The sequence below is a fragment of the Epinephelus moara genome, chromosome 14 (genome assembly GCF_006386435.1).
Source record: "Epinephelus moara isolate mb chromosome 14, YSFRI_EMoa_1.0, whole genome shotgun sequence".
In the NCBI taxonomy this organism is placed as follows: Eukaryota; Metazoa; Chordata; class Actinopteri; order Perciformes; family Serranidae; genus Epinephelus; species Epinephelus moara.
The window spans coordinates 12,306,480-12,324,826 of record NC_065519.1 but is presented as its reverse complement, the minus strand read 5'-3'; the positions used below and the strand labels follow the sequence as shown (position 1 = coordinate 12,324,826).

The window sequence follows — 18,347 nt, the reverse complement described above, 5'->3', positions numbered from 1 at the left end:
CTGTTGAACTCAACCCACACTGCCAGCCCCAACACACACACATGCATGCACACACAGTAGCTTACCCTCCCTCCTACCATCACCCATCACCAATCTCCGGTAACCTGATACACGGACTGAAACACACACACTCATACACACACACACACACACACACACACACACACACACACACATTCTCTCTCTTGCACTAGCTTTTTTATTCTGCCTAACACACACACACGGAGGTCAAGTTGAGGTTGTGCTTCCATGACATCACTGTTGCCATGACTCATAAGTGTACCCCCAGGCACAGTAAGGCCCTCTCCCCCACAGAACCTGTCAGAGGGACTTAGCCGCTCACACACGCACACACACACACACACACACACACACACACACACACACTGAATCTCTCATTCATCACTTACTCTAAGCATACGCTGATCTTCAAAACATAACCCGCTTATACACGAGAATACTGTGTGTGTGTGTGTGTGTGTGCAGGTGTGTGTATATGTCTGTGTTTGTTTCTGTGTCCGTGTATGTGCGCAGTTGTGTGTTGAAACCGTCTTATTGCCGTCTTGTACCGCTGTAACACACTCATCAAACTAACTTGGTTTCATACAGGCCTTGTATTGCTGACCCTCACACACACACACACACACATGCTTGTACACATCCCGTGTGATTTACAGTGGTCAGACTCAGATGGAGAAAGCAGGCCTCCTTTGGTCGGAAAAACCTTAACTGCGGGGATCACACAGGGGGGAAAGACTTCCATTACCCACACATGTGTACACACACACACACACACACACACACACACACTGACTTGCACTCGTCCTCCTAACCACCCCAAGAGTCCAATAAATCACCTTCCAGACTCATCATATCACCAGACCAGACCTGTGCATGGGTGTGTGTTTGTGTGCATATGTTTATGCTACAAGTGTGTGTGAGTAATATTATGCTCACAGAGGCAAAGTGACCTTTATGAACTTGCCTACTACAACTGGTGATTACTTTCATTATCAGTAAATGTTTTGATCATTTTTTGAATTAATAAGTGTAAGAAAAAAGTGAAAATTGCCCTTTATAATCTCGGAGCACAATTTGATGTGTTTAAATTCCCTGTTTTGTCAATTTCTAATAATATTAAATGGAAAAAACAGGACAGGAACAGTAAGTTCATGCTCCTGGGTACTGCTGTGGTGCCCTTAAGCAAGGCACTGAATCCCCTGCTTGTGATCCTGTTTGTGCATGTGTCTGTATTTCAGGCCTGACACATAACAACAGAATAAAAAAACTTAATTTCCCTTTAAGGGACCAATAAAAGAAACGTGATAAATGGCTTATAATTAATTGAATTAAAGGGGAACTCCACCTAAATTCCAGAAGAATTCCAATGTGTTATATCCATGGCCCTGGGAAGGTTCAGTCAGTGTCTGTGAACATGAGCTGCTCTCTCTCAAAGCCAGAAACCAGAGAAGCAAGTCTCAAACATGTGATGTCATAGGGTATTACGTCTGTAGCTGCTCCATAGACAATGAATGGGAGACTGACTTTGTGGACCCACAGAATGTTCGTCTTTTTGTTTTATACCCAAATGAGCTTTATGCTGTTGTAGTGTTTTCACTCAGAACATTCGCCTGATTCATTGTCCATGAAGCAGCTCTAGACGTTATACCCAGTGACATCACACATTTGACTTTTAGCACTCTAGTTTTTGGATTTGGGAGAGTTTTCCGTCTTAAACCATACGAATAACGTATGAATTTTGGAAATGGTATTGGCAAATACTTAATGGGCATAATGCTGACAGCAGAAAATGGATGAAGCATGTTTGTCCTACAGTAAATGACTAGATAGATGTGACAATTGAGATTTACATGATAGCAAAGGTCACTTTCTCTCTACACCTACAGATGGACATTTTCATACAAGTCTGGGGAAAATATGAGCAATATGTTAAACATTTGAGACCTGATTTTGTTAAGATAATTAGTTGAAGGAACATCCTTAACTTTTTATGTATGACGTTTTTTTTTCTCTACTGCATTCTCTTCTATGTCCAGATTTTGCATTGTAACATGCAATTTGTGAAGCCGAACTGCTATAAGCATTTATTTATTTTATTTTATTTCATTTTAGCCTTTTTCTCTACTTCTTTGGTTGTGCATAGTTTTGTTGCAGCCCCCTTTTTCATAGCCATCCTCTGAAAATGGACAGAAATAGAACATGAGTCAGTACAAATTAAGATGAGGGTGAGAGGCTTTATTTGTGATGCTGAAGATTCTTTTTTGCAACCTTATTTTTTATATGTGGGTGTAGCCTTTTTTATTATTATTTATTTGTTTGTTTTTAATTTTTTTAAGCATATTTTTTATTCATCTATTTATTTTTGATTTTATTTGTTTATTTTATTTACGTTTTTTGTTGTTGTTTCTTGGATGTGTTAACACTGCATTTAAAAAATGAAAATAAAGTTAAAAAAAAATGGTCATAGTTCCCCTTAAATTTTTAGATTTTTAACTTTACTTTATTATCATTTAAATCCATAATATATTGCATAATAATAATGAGCCAAATAAATTTTCATCAAAATAAAAGTCCTTTTTCTACTCTGTCACAAAGCGTTTTTAGTGATTACGCATGTTCATACCAAATGAAAGCGATCATACGTACTCCTATAAACACCTGACATCTGATGGATGTTTTACAAAAACAACTTCTGCCGCACAGGAAGCAATATGGAGCCTCTTCCAGGGGACCACATATGTGAATAAGCAGCTATATCTGGTCCAGTATATTGTATGGCGTCAAATAATCAAATTAAATAAAAAAAACTACTTAAAAAGAAAGAGCTCCAAGAGAAATATCATTATCTTTTTTTCCTCGTAGGCTTTTGGAGTTTTAATAACCAGCAGCAGCACAGTCATGAAATACATATGGCATTATGTTCAGTAAAATGTCATGCATAATAAGCTGTGCTGCAGCGCTGCAACAACACTGCTGACGTCAGATGATGATGTGGATGATTATTCGCAGGTGTAGAGACAATTCAGCTGATTGAAAATGATACATAATAATGATTAGTATAATGATTTCTATGAACTAATGCCTCCAATGATAATCAACAGGTTTCTATGTACAGAGCAGAGCAGTCACTGTGGAATATGACTCATATTCCTTTTCTCTTTTTTCGGTGATCCCCGTTTTATTTGCTCAAGGTCAGGAATTCGTGACTAATGCTTTGCTGTGGAACGCTGGATAATTTAGTGTGTTTTTTCCAAGGCTGTGTTCATCATGACTTGATGGGATGAAATAGGCGGTTGCCGGAGAAAACAAGTGTTGCATCACACACCATTAGACAACACACTTTTTAAGAATTTAGGTCTGTTTTTACTCTATTTTGGGCTGTTGTTTTTCTTTTTTTCACAGATGACTGGATTACTATTTGGAGACACTATTTTCACAGACAATATCGGGAATGATTAGGGAGTAATTTTAGCCGACTTTTTGACCCTACTGTTTCCCAATCGAGATGCAAACCTTGGCTGACCTCGAACGATAATGAGCCATAGATTTCCAGATAACATGGCTTGCGGGAATTGGAAAGCCTCCCTGTCAATCAAGAGCATCTGTTTTCAGCAGCGTTGCCAAAACTGCTAATGTGCATCTGTTTTGAAACTTATGATTGTGGAATTTATCCTTTTTTTTTGTCATGAATCAAATTCAGATACGTTTGAATTATGCACACAGATTGCAATTATGACCCGACATGTGGCGCAGATGCACCCGTGATCAGTGCCAGTCTCTCTTCTCTCTGTTGAATATTACACTAAAAACACCTCTTGTTGTTTATTTTTGATAATTACTCATTTTTTTTCTCTGCCTCTGTCTCCTCAGATCATGATTCAGAGGGGAAGCGCGTTCAAGACATGCTGTCTGCAATCGACAAACCACAGGTTGGTATGCACACCTCCTCCCACAGCTGCGCGCAGACACACAAACCCGACACCACTTTCATCAATCACCTCTTGTCTGATGCAGTCATAGCTGGCACGAGTGTTGATGTATTTTCCATATTTTCAGCCCGTGCCTGTGATTTACATAAAAATCAGATGCTCCCACTGAACATGACAACTGGAGCGACTTGTGTATGCAGTGTTTCTCATTTCCAAGTCATTTCAGGGAAGGTAACAGACCATTTAAGCTCTGCTCACCGTGGCCACATGAGGGCAGCATCTGCTCACTCACGCCATCCCCTTCCACATATGCCTTTATCAGCTGAAAAACACTATCACCGTTTTTTTTCCCCTTCCCCAGGGGGAATGTGAATGAATGAATGAGCTGGGGCCGTGCAGACGTGGTTTTGTAGAGAGGAATTGCTCGCTCCTGGTTAAAGCAGTTTGGTCAGCAGGCTGTGCAATTGGACCATTTGATATCTGCAAGTTTATAACAGGGGCTGAAATAGACGGGGAGAATGGAGGGACGTGAGAGAGATAGAGGAAGGTTTCAGCCCTTCAGGAGATTAGAAGTTTATGTGCGGCAGCGATTTATTCACTCTCATAACCTCAAATCACCTCTACGCTGAAAGAGGACAATTTAGAGATCTCCTTGTGTCATTTATTGCTTTTTTGTGTCATAAACCGCAGATGTGATGTTCTGCCACTTTTGACACTCCATTACCTTAATGCATTTATGTAGGGTAAGGTAGTTTGGTCTGGATTTATACAGTAAAGGGACAAATTGTAAGTTTACAGAGTGCCTTGTGATGAATTCAGCTGTGTACTAAACAGACACAGGAGCAGGTGTTGCAGAGGCAGAGCTTTTATAAGAAAGTTCTTCATTTAAAAATGTTCACAATGTTGTTCCTCTGGTCGTATTGTGTGCTTTCATAGCAGGTAGGTGTGTCGGCTTGAGCTGAATTGAAATATGAGAAGCAGAGGGGAGATGAAAGAGAAGTAAGACGGGAATAGAAGTAATTTCCTTGTGAGTTCTCGCTGTACCTGTTTACACTTCGCGCTGGTGGAAAGATGTAGCGAACCACCTCAAAGGCTCCGAATGAAGAATCCAAAAAGATGGAGAAAATTCTTGATGAATTGAAGTAAAGGTGTTTTAAATAGTGAGGTGTTAGCGAAAATGCATGTGTTTGGGAAGCACTGAGCATTAGGCTGGATAAATAAGACCTGGATTCTACTGCACAGATCATCTATGTACAAAAATACAATCCAATAAATACAGTATATATAAAACGACAACAGATACCCAACAATACATTATGCAAGTTTATATAAAAAGACAAAATTCGATAAACTGCACCCACAAACAAGCTGGAGAGCCAGTGGCCCCACAGTCTCCATGAAAACCTGACTGAGCTCAGGCCTGGATGATACTATTTTCTGAGACAGAGAGCCTGCACATATGTCAAAGTATCAGATTTCATGTTAAGGCAGGGTAGGCAGACCAACATTTACAAACATCTGGTTGGCACTAGGGCTGCAACTAACGATTATTTTCATTGTCGACTAATTTGTCAATTATTTCTTCAATTAGTCGACTAATCATTTTATCGAAAAATGCGTTAAAATGTTTAAAAATGTCGGTCTGTCTCTCCCAAACCCCAAAATTATATCATCTAATGTCTTGTTTCGTACTCACGCCAAAGGGTTTTAGTTTACCGTCATGGGAGAATGTGTAAAGCTGCCAATATTTGAATGTGAGAAGCTGCAATAAGAGTATTTTGGGGTACTTTTATAGTACTTTTCTATGAAAAATGACTCCAAGCAATTAGTCGTCTACTAAAATAGTCACCAATTATTTTAATGGTCGATTAGTCATCGATTAGTCGACTAATCGTTTCAGCCCTAGTTGGCACGACACCATTGTGGAAGTTTAAGAACCAGTCTCATGCCATCATTGTATATTATTAGCCACACTAAGTCTCTGCATGTTGCTCTTCCGATAAGAGCACCACAAGTGGGCAGTATACAGTGGGGTAAAAACGCTCTAAAAAGAGCTGTCTTCACATCAGCTGAACACATACCGAATTTGCAAGCAAGCATATAAGCTTGCGCATACAACTTGCGACACTGTCTGTGGATGTCTCTGTCATCGGGTAAATCATTGACAGGATAATGGCCGAGATATTTAATCTCATTACACACTTTAAGAGCAACACCAGAAAAGATGAATTCAGGAAAGTTTCTGTCTTCTTGACTTCTGACAATCATAATGTTGCACTTCTGGGCAATTTATTTGATGTCAACATCAGCACCATAGTTAGAGCAACTCTTTAACAGCTGTTGTAGGCCGGCACTATATGAGCAGAAGACTACCAAATCATCTGCGTACATAAGACATTGAGAATTTCCTCCGTTTTTGGATTCTTCGTTCATCGTGGAGGCATGTGAGACAGCAAAGTCTTAACTACGAATTCATGGTAACACACGGCGAGCAATCAATATAGAATTGATCATTTTGTGGGTGAAATATTCCTTCAAAGTCAAAAGCTGTTTCTGAAGATGATCCTTACCCACTAGTTCTCTTCTACAGAGTGACACTGAGGAGGAGGGAATAAAATGACAAGTAAATTTTTTGGACGTGCTCTCCTCTCTTCCAAAAGAGGGAAACATTTCTCACTGATAGATCATTTATTGTCACCTGTATATCTGTAAAATCCCCCCAAACAGTCAGCACATCTTCATTTGATTCATGGGTATTTTGGGTAGAAGACATGTCAAATAAATCTAACCAGGGGTGATGTGACAGTTCTTTTTTTATTATTTTAATGCACCACACATTCTGCAATTTTAAACCCACTATAAAAAAGGTAGTCTGGCTCACAGGATGTGGGTATAAAGCTTGTCATTGGATGCCTATTGTTGCTTCCCACCAAAACAAGCTCCCTCTCAACACCATTTTCCAAGTGCCCTGTTGCTGCAGGTGGCACAGTTGTACAGTGGTTAGCATTGTCACCTCAAAGCAAGAGGGTTCCTGGTTGGAACCCTTGGGTGGGGGGAACCCTTCTGTGCAAAGTTTGCATGTTCTCCCTGTGTCAGCGTGGGTTTTCTCCAGGTACTCCGGCTTCCTCCCACAGTCCAAAGACACGCAGGTTAATTGACTCCAAGTTGTGTCTCGCCTGGTGACCTGTCCAGGGTGTACCCCGCCTCTTACCCAATGTCAGCTGGGATAGGCTCCATTCCCCCCTCGCGATCCCCAACAGGATAAGCGGTTACGGAAAATGAATGAATGAACTGTCGCTGCATCCTGATCTTAGGGCCGCCCAAGGTTATTGTGAGTGGTTTAAGGAAATACAAGCAACCCAGAGCTTTGTTTCCCTTTGTGATGGATTCAGACAGACTTTTCTCCAACACTGGCACAGCTTGAGATAAGTTTGGCTATGCAAGACTATAAAAAGGCAGTATGAGAAAAGTGTTGCCATAGATTTATGTGCATGACCAAGTGTTAAGCCCCTCCGGCATTCAACTCTACACCTCAGCTTTCTGTCACATTGTTGGCGTGATATACGTCCTTGTCTCTGTGGCTGAAATAAAGCTGTGTGTGAAAGCATTTTTTTTTAATTTGTCACCTAAAAAGCATTTCGGAATGACAAAAGAGAGGAAATGTCTTTCAGCTGAACGTCTTTGGCGTTTGTTGGCATAGTTGTTTTCTGCCTTACTCCGCTTCTGTCCACTTCACTGTGATTGGAATAAATCTGTGTGTGCACATAAACACAGCCATTGTATGAGAGAGATTTATTTAGTTATTTAGTTTCTTTCAAACAATGAATAGAAGACGAGGACTAAGTGGAAGCTTTATTGTGTATCCGCACTGCACATATGAGCAAATAGATTGACAGAATGTGTGTGGAAAAAATGTTCCTCGTTGGTAATAAATTGCTATCAAAGACAAAGGCATTCTCAGGCATGCGAACACAGTGATGTGATCTCATAAAACCATAATCATCGTGATCAAACCTCTCCATAAAATGACACGTCTGTCTCTCCGTCTCTTCCTGTCTGTCTTCCTCATCGACTGTCTAGGCATGGTTGTGGTTTTCAGCGCCCTCAGGCTGCATTCATCGCCTATTCAGTGGATGTGGAGTCTGGAATAGCAGCAGACTGCGCTAAATCACGCTAAATTGGCTCACCCACCATGTGCCGCAACTAAAACCCCCCATAAACATGCAGGCACTTGCAGGAACACAGGCGGGCACACAGTTGAACACACAAACACACACAGGCCTCTTTTTCGTGTTGGTTCATTTTAATTCTCTTGTTGCGTTCCTGGCAACAACAGATGTGCATGAGCCGGAAAGAGCAGTCGAATGTGCAGTAATGGCTCCAATGACAGATTGCTTTTAACACACACATACAGAGCCAAGGACATGCATGAACACACAAGATACACATTCAATATTAAAGCCAAACAGACACCTTGATGAAGCGATTTTGCATGCATTGTGTTTATCATGTTTGTGTGTCTTACAGGTGTCAAACGTGCAGGCGCGGTCCGCACGGCTGTCCTGGGCCCCCCCGGCAGGGCTGGTGACCAGGCATAGTAACGGGATGCCTGTGTCCTGCTCCTACGAGGTCTCTCTCTCAGATAAGGGACGAGACGGGAAGTATCGCCTCATATACAGGTAGAAAACACGGGAACTGCCCATTGGTCCAACAGCCCATTGTTCTGACCATATTAAACCCGTTGTTCCGAAGTCACGTGGTTCCGAAATCATCATGATGCCCTGTGGTTAAGGTCTGGTTAGGTTTAGGCACAAAAACCACTTGGTTAGGGTNTGCGTTTGCTGATCCTCTATGGTACACAAATACAGTATAGCCTAGTATAATCACATATCGGAACAACGGGACGTCGGACTAATGGGATGTCGGACCAGTGGGCTGTCGGACCAATGACATGGACCCGAAAACACACTCCAAGCTTTAAGAATACAGTATCGACTAGAAACATCCAAAGTACACGTTTGTTCTGACCTATGTGCTTTGGTGTTTCAGCGGCGAAGAATTGGAGTACCATCTGAAAGACCTAAGGCCAGCGACAGACTACCACGTACGGTAAGCACTTTCTCGTTGGACACATTCTTATTGGATGTGGTGTTCTTGACTGCTGTCATATGTTCTATATGTTAGGTTTTGTGGGTTTTATTCTGTGTTAAGATTCTATTTTCATCTGGCCATTTAAATGTGATGTCTCGTGTGTTTGCTTCAGGGTGTCGGCAATGTACAACTCGGTTCGAGGCTCGTGTTCAGAGGCGAGCTCGTTCACCACACACTGCAGCGTCCCTGACGTCCCGCTAACCCCAAAACTCTCCCACCGCACCAAGAGCACCCTCACCCTACAGTGGAAGGTACAGGCACAACACGTTTCACCCCAATAAACATCACAGAGCCTGAACGTAATGATGTGTTGTATAGTTTTGATGGGATATTTGCAATTACATCAGTGCTACCAAACAAGACTTGTGTAATCTCATATGTCCGTGTCACCCATTCTTTATTTGTACAGTTAAACGCTTGGCAAGTCTCACTTCATCTGGTTTATCTCCTAGCTTGACATTATCAGCTCTACAGCACCTAATAGAAAGACATTCTTGCATCGTTGCACAATGCCGTTAGGGTGAATCCCGCCGCCCTCTCTGACCTTTTTTCCTCGCAAGTAATTTTTATCCACTCACACTGTCACTGATAAAGAATGACATCAGTCACCCAGACAGATATGAGGCCAATCATAAAAACACGGCAGGTATTTTGTCTGTCTCAGTGTCAGATTCTTTTATCCTTGGCTAATCTCTCCGTCTCTCTCCTGTCTCTTGTCTGCCTCGCTCCGTCCATCTCTCTATCGTCCCCAGCCCCCGGGCGACAACGGATCCAAAATCACAAACTACCTGCTCGAGTGGGATGAGGTGAGTCTGTCTCTCGCTGCTCGTCATCTGTCATGCCTTCCCCCCTTTTTTTTTAACATTCAGCTCCTCAGACGAATAAGCGTCAGTCCCACTCCTTTTCCTTCTGCCTTTTGTACTTTCTCACTGTCATGCGTTTTGTTCTTCATCAGTTTTGCTCTTTTCTTTAATCTCCTGTTGCAATTAATCTTATCCCCCCCGTTCTCATCTAGTCTTACTTTATTTTCCATTTATCTCTGTTCTCCTCTGCAGGGAAAGAAGAACAGTGTTTTCAGAGAATGTTACTTTGGGAGCCAGAGACACTGTAAGCTGACACGACTGTTCCCCGCCTGTGGCTACACGTTCAGAGTGGCTGCGCACAACGACATTGGCACAAGGTACTGCTGCCTATTACTGAATTCATTAAAGCATGTGCTATACTCACATACTCCTAAGTGAAAAATGTTTTCATCATCATGAATAGCACAGGAGGCCTTGTTCTTGTTCATGTGCTGTCGGATTTATTAAGATCCATGACAGCTTTTCACATGAGGACCTGGTAATTGCTCCTTCAGACCCAGACACACTGAACCGACATCGGCGAGCTGGTGGCGAAGAAATTTTAACCAAATTTTATTCAGCAATTTGCACATATGATGATACAGTAGCACAGTGTCATGTTAATATTAACCCTTTTATTTTAACGAAATTGATAGATAAAGAAATAGCTCAACATGCCAACCTAACCTTGTCTGCATCCTACACAATAAATGCCCCAATATGCATGTTGCTGTTTGTATATGTATGTATACCCCAAAACAATCAACACTTATCTTTCTCTGGTCATATTTCCCATACTCTAGTCGGATGGGATAGATTGCATTGTTTTGAAGTTGGAGATGAGAAGCTTCCAGTGTTTGTAAAAGTTCTCAGCCGAGCCATGGATAGAAAATTTTATCTTTTCCGGTTTCAGAAATGACAGTAACTCCCGCTGCCAAGGCGTATTTTAGCGGGATGAGCAATTTTTGTCCAGAAAGTTGCACTTGAACACACCACAGAGTCTACAATCTACAATTTCCTCTCGTGTGCCTGCATTAGAGGAAAAAACTCTCCATACCAGCAGGCGGCAGTAGTCTGTAATCCTAATTCTAGAAGGGATACCAGAAGAGCGACAGGACGAATTCAAGAAGCTAGTTAGCACATTAATGACAAAACCTGATGTTAAAAGAACAAAAGATATTTACCGTGCACCAGTGAACAATAACACAAACAATTATGAACCGTTTCTGCTAAAAAGCTCAGTGGCTAAAAAATAATCTTACCTAATATAACATGTTTGTTTTGATCTTACACCCTCTTAATTTTAGCAGATTGTTTATGTTCCTCACTTCCGTTTCTCTTCTCGTGCACTGAGCTGAACTTCCAATCAAAGTGATTTCACTCACTAACAAGCTCCGTCAGCTCTGACACCAATTCAACATGCTGAATCGGCTGGAGAAACAGCTGTCAAGGGCCAACTAGTGCTATTGAGGCGAGACACATTGCAAAAACTATGGCGACAGACACAGTGTTGACTGACGGCTGACCATCGGCTTGGTGTGTCAGGGCCTCCAAACATTTTTATTAACACCCTTGGACACTAATTCCACCAGTGTCAGACACAACATCTGCATTTGTCTCAATAAATGTTGGAACTCTTACATGGTGATGGACAGACACACACAGACACGCACCAGTCTACCTGCGTTTATTTTTCTGCATGTGACATAAGTCCTCTTCCTCTATCTCATTTTCTCTCCACTTCCTCTCCCCTCTAGCCTCCTCTTTGTCATTACGGCGGCAGGCATCTCGCCTGCAGTCGTTAGGGTGACAGGGAGGAGGGAGGAGGTGATGGAGGGGAGCGAGAGCAGAGGGAGGAGATATTAGCTCTCTGGCTGAACCCAAAGCATCCTTAATGCATCCTTCAGCCTGATTCCCCTTTGAAGCCATGGATGCCCATGCTCACCAAAACGTGCTCTGCACACGCTGGCTTTTGATTACCAGCGATTTTTCTTACTTGGGAAAAAAAAATGTTTCCGACCTATCAAACCCACTGCTGGTTATACATTCAAATTCTTTCCCTCCTGCAAATTAGCCTCCCTTCCTCCTCTGTCTTTTCCGTCTGGCTTCTGACATGTATATATATACTATTTTTCCCCTGTCGCGGCTCTTCTTTAACCTTTCTCTTCTTACTATCTCGCCTGGGAGTGCTCCAGGCCCCCATCCTTACCTGCAACCGTACCCCTGCACTCACTTCAGATGAGCGCTGATGTCAGTGTCCTTTTCGTTATTCACATTTTCTCCTCCTTTCCCATTTCAAAAATGCTCCTCTCTCTATCTCTGCTGTCATAATGCACAGCCTCCCTTCCCTCTCGAACTGCATTTCCTTTTCCCTCAAAAGTAATGAACCAAGAAGTTAATAATTTGCTTCAGCATTTTAAATAATGCAAAAATGTGAGTAAAATAAAAATGTGTTTTGTGCAGTGGCTTCAGCACAGAGGTGGTGTTCTACACTATGGGCACCCTGCCTGCTCTGCCCCTGGCGCCGCGGCTGGTCAGGGCGGGGGTGTCCTGGGTGACCCTGGAGTGGGGGCGTCCTGAGGGGAGTCCTAGTGAGGAGCAGCTCAAATACACACTCGAGATCCAGGAGGACAACAGCGTGAGTACCCTACACATGAAAACACCTTAACAATATAAAAGCATTTATAAAATTCATGCTGCTGGCTCAGGTTCTTTTCCATTACATTAAACGGCCCTCATAGATTTGAATGTGGCAGAAGGAGCTACATAATCGACTATAGTTTTTTGTTATTCGATTGAGCTGAGTGCTGTCGGCCACTTGAATCCTGTAAGGACAGAAAGAGAATAAACAACTCCACCAGCACTTTAAAAAACAGGTTATAAGAAAATATGAAAAACTGCTTCTGTAATGCATTGCAAAATAGTTTGGGGAAATGCACAGCAGACGCACTGAGCAGTGATCCCTGTAATACACAAGTATACACACAGACACACACACCATATGCAAATGATTGAGCACCTATATAAGAAGGGAATTGCACCAAAAGCTCCCACACACTCCTTCTCCCCCTCAAACACACACATATATAATGCCAGTGTCAGCATTTATTGCATCCATATGCTCAGAACTGTACACCTAAACTGATACACCCCGACAGATGCAGTCTCACACACACACACTTAGAGAACTAATAGTGTATCTGTATCTGTATTCCCCACAGGGAACAGACTTTCATCCAAAGTACACTGGAGAAAACTTGACCTGTACTGTACAAGGCCTGAAGAGGAGTACACAGTATAAATTCAGGGTAAGTGATGTGATTTGGATGCTGGTGTGTGTGTTGTTTAAGGTTATTTTCTGGACATTTTCAGCTTCATTGGCCAGATGACAGTGTAGAGGGAGACTGGAAATAGGGGGGAAGGGTATGATATGCAACTAAGCTCTCACAGCTGGAATCAAACCAGGACATTGCAGGTTTTTGGCAGGCAGGTGGACTATTGAAATGATCTTTGCACAGAGAATGATAATGGAGCTAGGCTTAGGTATTAAAAAGGTAATATGCGATATAAGGCTATTTAGAAATCCTAATGGTATGATTTTCAATACCATTGAAAGTACAGATGCTCCTCTTTTTATTAAACTGATATGGAGATGCTGTATTGAGGTAATGTATTGCAGTGCACAGCTCAGGCCACCAGAGGTCAGTGTGTACTGGTGGAGCTGAGAGAGATGGCGACTGCAGGTGGTGGGGATAACGTTACAGGACTAGTGCAAAATTAAAATGTCACTGTCCCTGTTTGGGAGTATTGCCACATATAACTTTATCATGAGATGACCACTTGATTTTATCCAACACATCATCGCCGGTATCTGCCATGGCAACAAGTGTCATTGGATCCTCCGGCAAGAAGGGTGCTTATTTCTCATCTGTTTATTACTTTATGGACCATAAGCAAGAGGGTTCCTGGTTCAGACCCAGAGTGGGGGGTTCAAAGCCCTTCTGTGCGGAGTTTGCATGTTCTCCCTGTGTCAGCGTGAGTTTTCTCAGGGTACTCCGGCTTCCTCCCACAGTCCAAAGACATGCAGGTTAATTGGTGACTCCAAATTGTCCATAGGTGTGAATGTGAGTGTGAATGGTTGTCTGTGTCTATGTGTCAGCCCTGTGATAGTCTGGTGACCTGTCCAGGGTGTATAGCGCCTATCACCCAATGTCAGCTGGGATAGGCTCCAGCCTCCCCTGCGACCCTCGAGGATAAGCGGTTACAGAAATGAATGAATGAATATTTTTTTCAAATACTGTCATGTACCCAGTTGAAATGTCAGAAAGGTATGAAAGAATAGGTACCACCCAAGCCGAATGTGTGTACATGTGTGTCAGAATGCTAGATATTGACACTCATTAGGGGGACATCTGTGTTCCCAGGGTCCTGTGTTCCAAAGTGGCCTAGCTAAGCCTTGTGTTGACTTTTAAGCATGTGTCTCTTGATATAAACCAACATTGTAGAGAGATTACATTTTAAATTCAGTTTGAATGGTGAAAATCTGTTAAGCCATGTGAAGATATCGATGTTAAGACAGCTGTCTTGCCCACAAATTTGAGGGTGTAGGCGTCAAAGAGTATAACATAGGTAGGCTAAGAGCTGTAGTTGGTTGATTTCAACATATTGATCCAGGGAAACATACATTGAACATTTGACCATGGATGAAAACACTGCTGAGAACACGAAACCCTTTTGAAAGGTCCCCTTAATGTGTCATAGTAGGAAGATATTGAGCTGGAAACTCTGGGAACAGAGATTCACTCCTATAACTAGCATGATTAGCAATTGTTGTTTGAGTTCAGGTGTCCTCTTCAGTACAGATCTTAACACTAGAGTCATCCTGTCTGCCTGCTTCAGTTTTTTTCCTTGATCATTTTCCAGTCAGTAATCTTTCTCCATCAAACGTTTCCAAGGATCAACATATCCATCCGAGCTTTAGTGATAATACAACATCCATCAATCTCAGAAGGAATACAGCATTATCACTACAAGAGAAGTGGCTGCAATTTAAGCAGGAGTAGCGCGTAGAGAACGCCGTCCGGCTCGACTAAAAGCTGTGATAGCTGTTCATAATGTGAGGACATTGTGAAACAAAATGTACCCACAGCAGATCTCTGCAAGTGAGTTTACGTTATGATTAAAGCAGGCACTGCTGTGTGCGTCTTGTTATCAACAGCGCATTATGGTGCAATCATCTCAAACAGCACCTCACATGGACTTTCACACACGTGTACCTGCCCTCGCTCACACTATCAGATGAGGCGCAGGCCGCAACATACATGCTAACACACAAAGAGGAGTCTCTTTGATCTGTGTGATGCTCGACCAGAGCGAGCGTCTGGGAACAAAGCAAATTGACTGTCCGTACAATGAGGTAATGGAGGGATTAAGCTGAAGAGAAATGAAGGCAGAGGAGCCAGGAGAACCACAGATGAAGGAGCAGAGAGTAATGGCTCCTATTAATCAGGACGGTTTCTTTACGTCTTGATAGATTTCCACGCTCACTGCGCCTCTCTGTTTTGTCTTGCACTCCATCTTTACTCATTTTGTTTTTTGTTTTACCCTCTTCTTTCCTCCATCCCTCCCTTATGCTTCACACCATCTTTCCTCCGTATTCCCCCTCCCTGCAGCTCATAGCGTCGAACATGGAGGGAAAGAGCAGTCCCAGTGAAGTGTTGGTGTGCACCACCAATCCAGACAAACCAGGCCCTCCATCTACGCCCTGTGTCACCGCAGCGACACCCTACGGATTCACCGTCACATGGGGTAAAGACACACACACCCACACGTAACACATACACTTCCCCTCACATGGACACAGAGATGGACAATATTCATAACACAAACAGTTGCACGATCTGGAACACTGGCATGATGCAAGAGGAAATGCACGCAGTCACAGGGAGCTGCACTAACATGACTACCAAAGTGTAATTTAAAGAGGACCTGTTATGCTACTTTTGAGGTTCATATTTGTATTTAAGGTTTCTGTCTTCTGACTGAAACGCTCTGTTAAGCACCTGTCTCTTTAAGCCCCCTCACAATAAAAGCCCAGTCTGATTGGTCACCATTTCTGGGTCTTGGCGTCTCTGCACCATCATTGCAGTGGGGGAATAACTGTAACAGAGAATGGCTGCACGTTCCCTGACGTTAGCATGTGGCTACACATAGGTAAGCAGTGTATTTGTAGCCAGGAAAAGGCCTGTGATGGGGAAAAGCTGCACTTACCATTGTAAAAAATCACCAATAGCTTCTAAACACAACCAGACATGTTCCACCGAGAATATGATCCGAAATTGGGGGGAAATTTGCAACTTCAGCAGCTAATATTACATGTTTCCCTGCCGTTAGCATGTAGCTACATGTAGCAGTGCAGGCTACGTAATGTAAACACCTGGAGCAGATGACCATATAGAGAAATCTGGAACTATAATGTCATACTGTAGCCAGAGTCAACCCAGTCTCACTCTGAAGTTGTCGAAATCTGGCGCTTGGGCGGTGACTTCCTGTGTCAGACACCGATGAAAAAAGCCGTCCGATTAGTCAGCATGATATGTGGCCGGTCGCCATTATAGTTTAGAGGCGGCTAGCAGTGTCAGGGGGAAAGTGGAGGGACAAGAGCGAAAGGTAAGGCGGTGAAAGTCCGAGTGGATGGGTTCCTTCACCCTGGAGAGCATTTTTTGTATCCCGTAAGATTCTAAAGCCAAACCCTGTTCTTTTTTCTGAAACCCAACCATGTGCGTTAGCTGTTCAAGGAAATAAAACGTTAATTTGCAGTATTGTGCTGACGTAGTGAGTTTATTTTGAAAGAGACTGTATGTAAATGGTAAATTACCTGTGAAAATGGAAGTGTATTTTGAAAGAAGACAATGCATGTAACAGGAAGAACTTGACACGGAGCCCCAGAACGCCAACAACCAATGCACCCGGGGTACCTTGCACATCATATTTGGACGTGGAAAGTCCATGACCAAACGTTGTGTGTTGCCAGAGTAGAAAAAATTGCTGGAACGGGGAAGTTTTTGCTCACAGGGATTAAACTTTGGCTACGGTCACCCTTAAGATCCTTCATTGTAACACTATAAATAAAACACAAAATATGGAAAGGCATAACAGGTCCCCTTTAACTTGAAATGATCATATATAATTCACCTTCTAACGTACAGATGCAATCAAAAGAATATGTTTTTGTACCAATCTTGGACTTGTTCTGACAGTTTTACCCATCATACTTGATAATATGCAGTCTCTTGGTCGATTGCAGAGATAGCACTTCAGTCCATTAGTCAAAACAACAAGGAAGGACAAGGCTTCAGTTTTCTGATTTTTTTATTGGAATAACAGAAAAGGTTTTAAAATGTTCTGGTTTCAAGTGCAGTCGGTGACATATTGTACAGTAGTTTTGTTTTCAATAACAATAGACACCTTGAACACAACCTGAAGAAAAAATCGTGGCGTGCTCAGTGCAGAATAAAAGTATTGATGAACGGTGACAAACTGCTGCCTCTGGGGTGTTGTCATGAAACTGAGGTAGCGATCATAAAAGCCATCATGTCTGCTATCATCCATCTGTCCTCCGCAGGAGTCAGGGCAGCCCGCCCTTACTCAAATGTTGCGAACATGGCACCAATCTTGCTGCGTGCCTCTCAATCACCATTCAGATCACTGATTTGACTTTAATAGCTATAAACACAACACATTCTCAAGTGCTAAACACTTGTCTTTATTATGTCATAAATAGTGCGACTCCTACACTAGCTGCAGCGTGACAGATTCAAAGTGATATAGCTGCACTGCATTAACCGATTGTGTGCTGTATTTGTGCTTATTTTTCTAAAACAGCACCACCCAAGGGTGTGTCAAACCTTAATTATGGCAACAGTGTTGATACAGTAAGTACCAGATGAGGCTCAGCCAAGTAGGTTGTTTCCAGCAGTGCTGATTTACCTCTAATCTCAGAATAAATCAGTGTTATTTTGCTGTTACCATCAGCACGTCTGAAAAGTTTCTTTAAAAAACAAAAGATGAATACAGAAATAATGGAACAATTTCTTAGCAGCTCCCTCGTTGCTGAAATAATTAGCAGCAGTTTGCAAACGGCGCTCTGAGAGAAGTGTCATTTTTGTTTGGCTGAAAGACAATCTGCAACAGCCTCTGACAGCTTATGAGTTACTGTGGAGTGTCTTCAGGATGATGAGGATGCTTAATGTATCGTTTTTGTATAGATGTGTGTTGGTACTGGGACGTCTTACTATATAATGACGAAAACTCTGTATGTGTGTCTGTTCCAGGTTTTTCTCCTCACTGACTTGGTCAATCCATGTGAAATTTGGCACAGTGGTAGAGGGTCATGGGAGGATGC

The 18,347-nt window shown here is 42.5% G+C and overlaps 1 protein-coding gene across 2 annotated transcripts in view; it reads left to right on the top strand.

Moving 5' to 3' along the window:
• Positions 1-18,347, top strand: part of fndc3ba (fibronectin type III domain containing 3Ba) — a 149,505-nt gene that overhangs the window by 86,734 nt on the left and 44,424 nt on the right. For both annotated transcript variants that reach the window (XM_050061076.1, XM_050061075.1), the window contains exons 8-16: positions 3,892-3,950; positions 8,478-8,629; positions 9,000-9,059; positions 9,214-9,352; positions 9,854-9,907; positions 10,157-10,281; positions 12,407-12,581; positions 13,165-13,251; positions 15,616-15,751. In XM_050061076.1, coding sequence (XP_049917033.1) covers positions 3,892-3,950; positions 8,478-8,629; positions 9,000-9,059; positions 9,214-9,352; positions 9,854-9,907; positions 10,157-10,281; positions 12,407-12,581; positions 13,165-13,251; positions 15,616-15,751 — 987 coding nt within the window. The remainder of the gene's footprint in view (positions 1-3,891; positions 3,951-8,477; positions 8,630-8,999; positions 9,060-9,213; positions 9,353-9,853; positions 9,908-10,156; positions 10,282-12,406; positions 12,582-13,164; positions 13,252-15,615; positions 15,752-18,347) is intronic.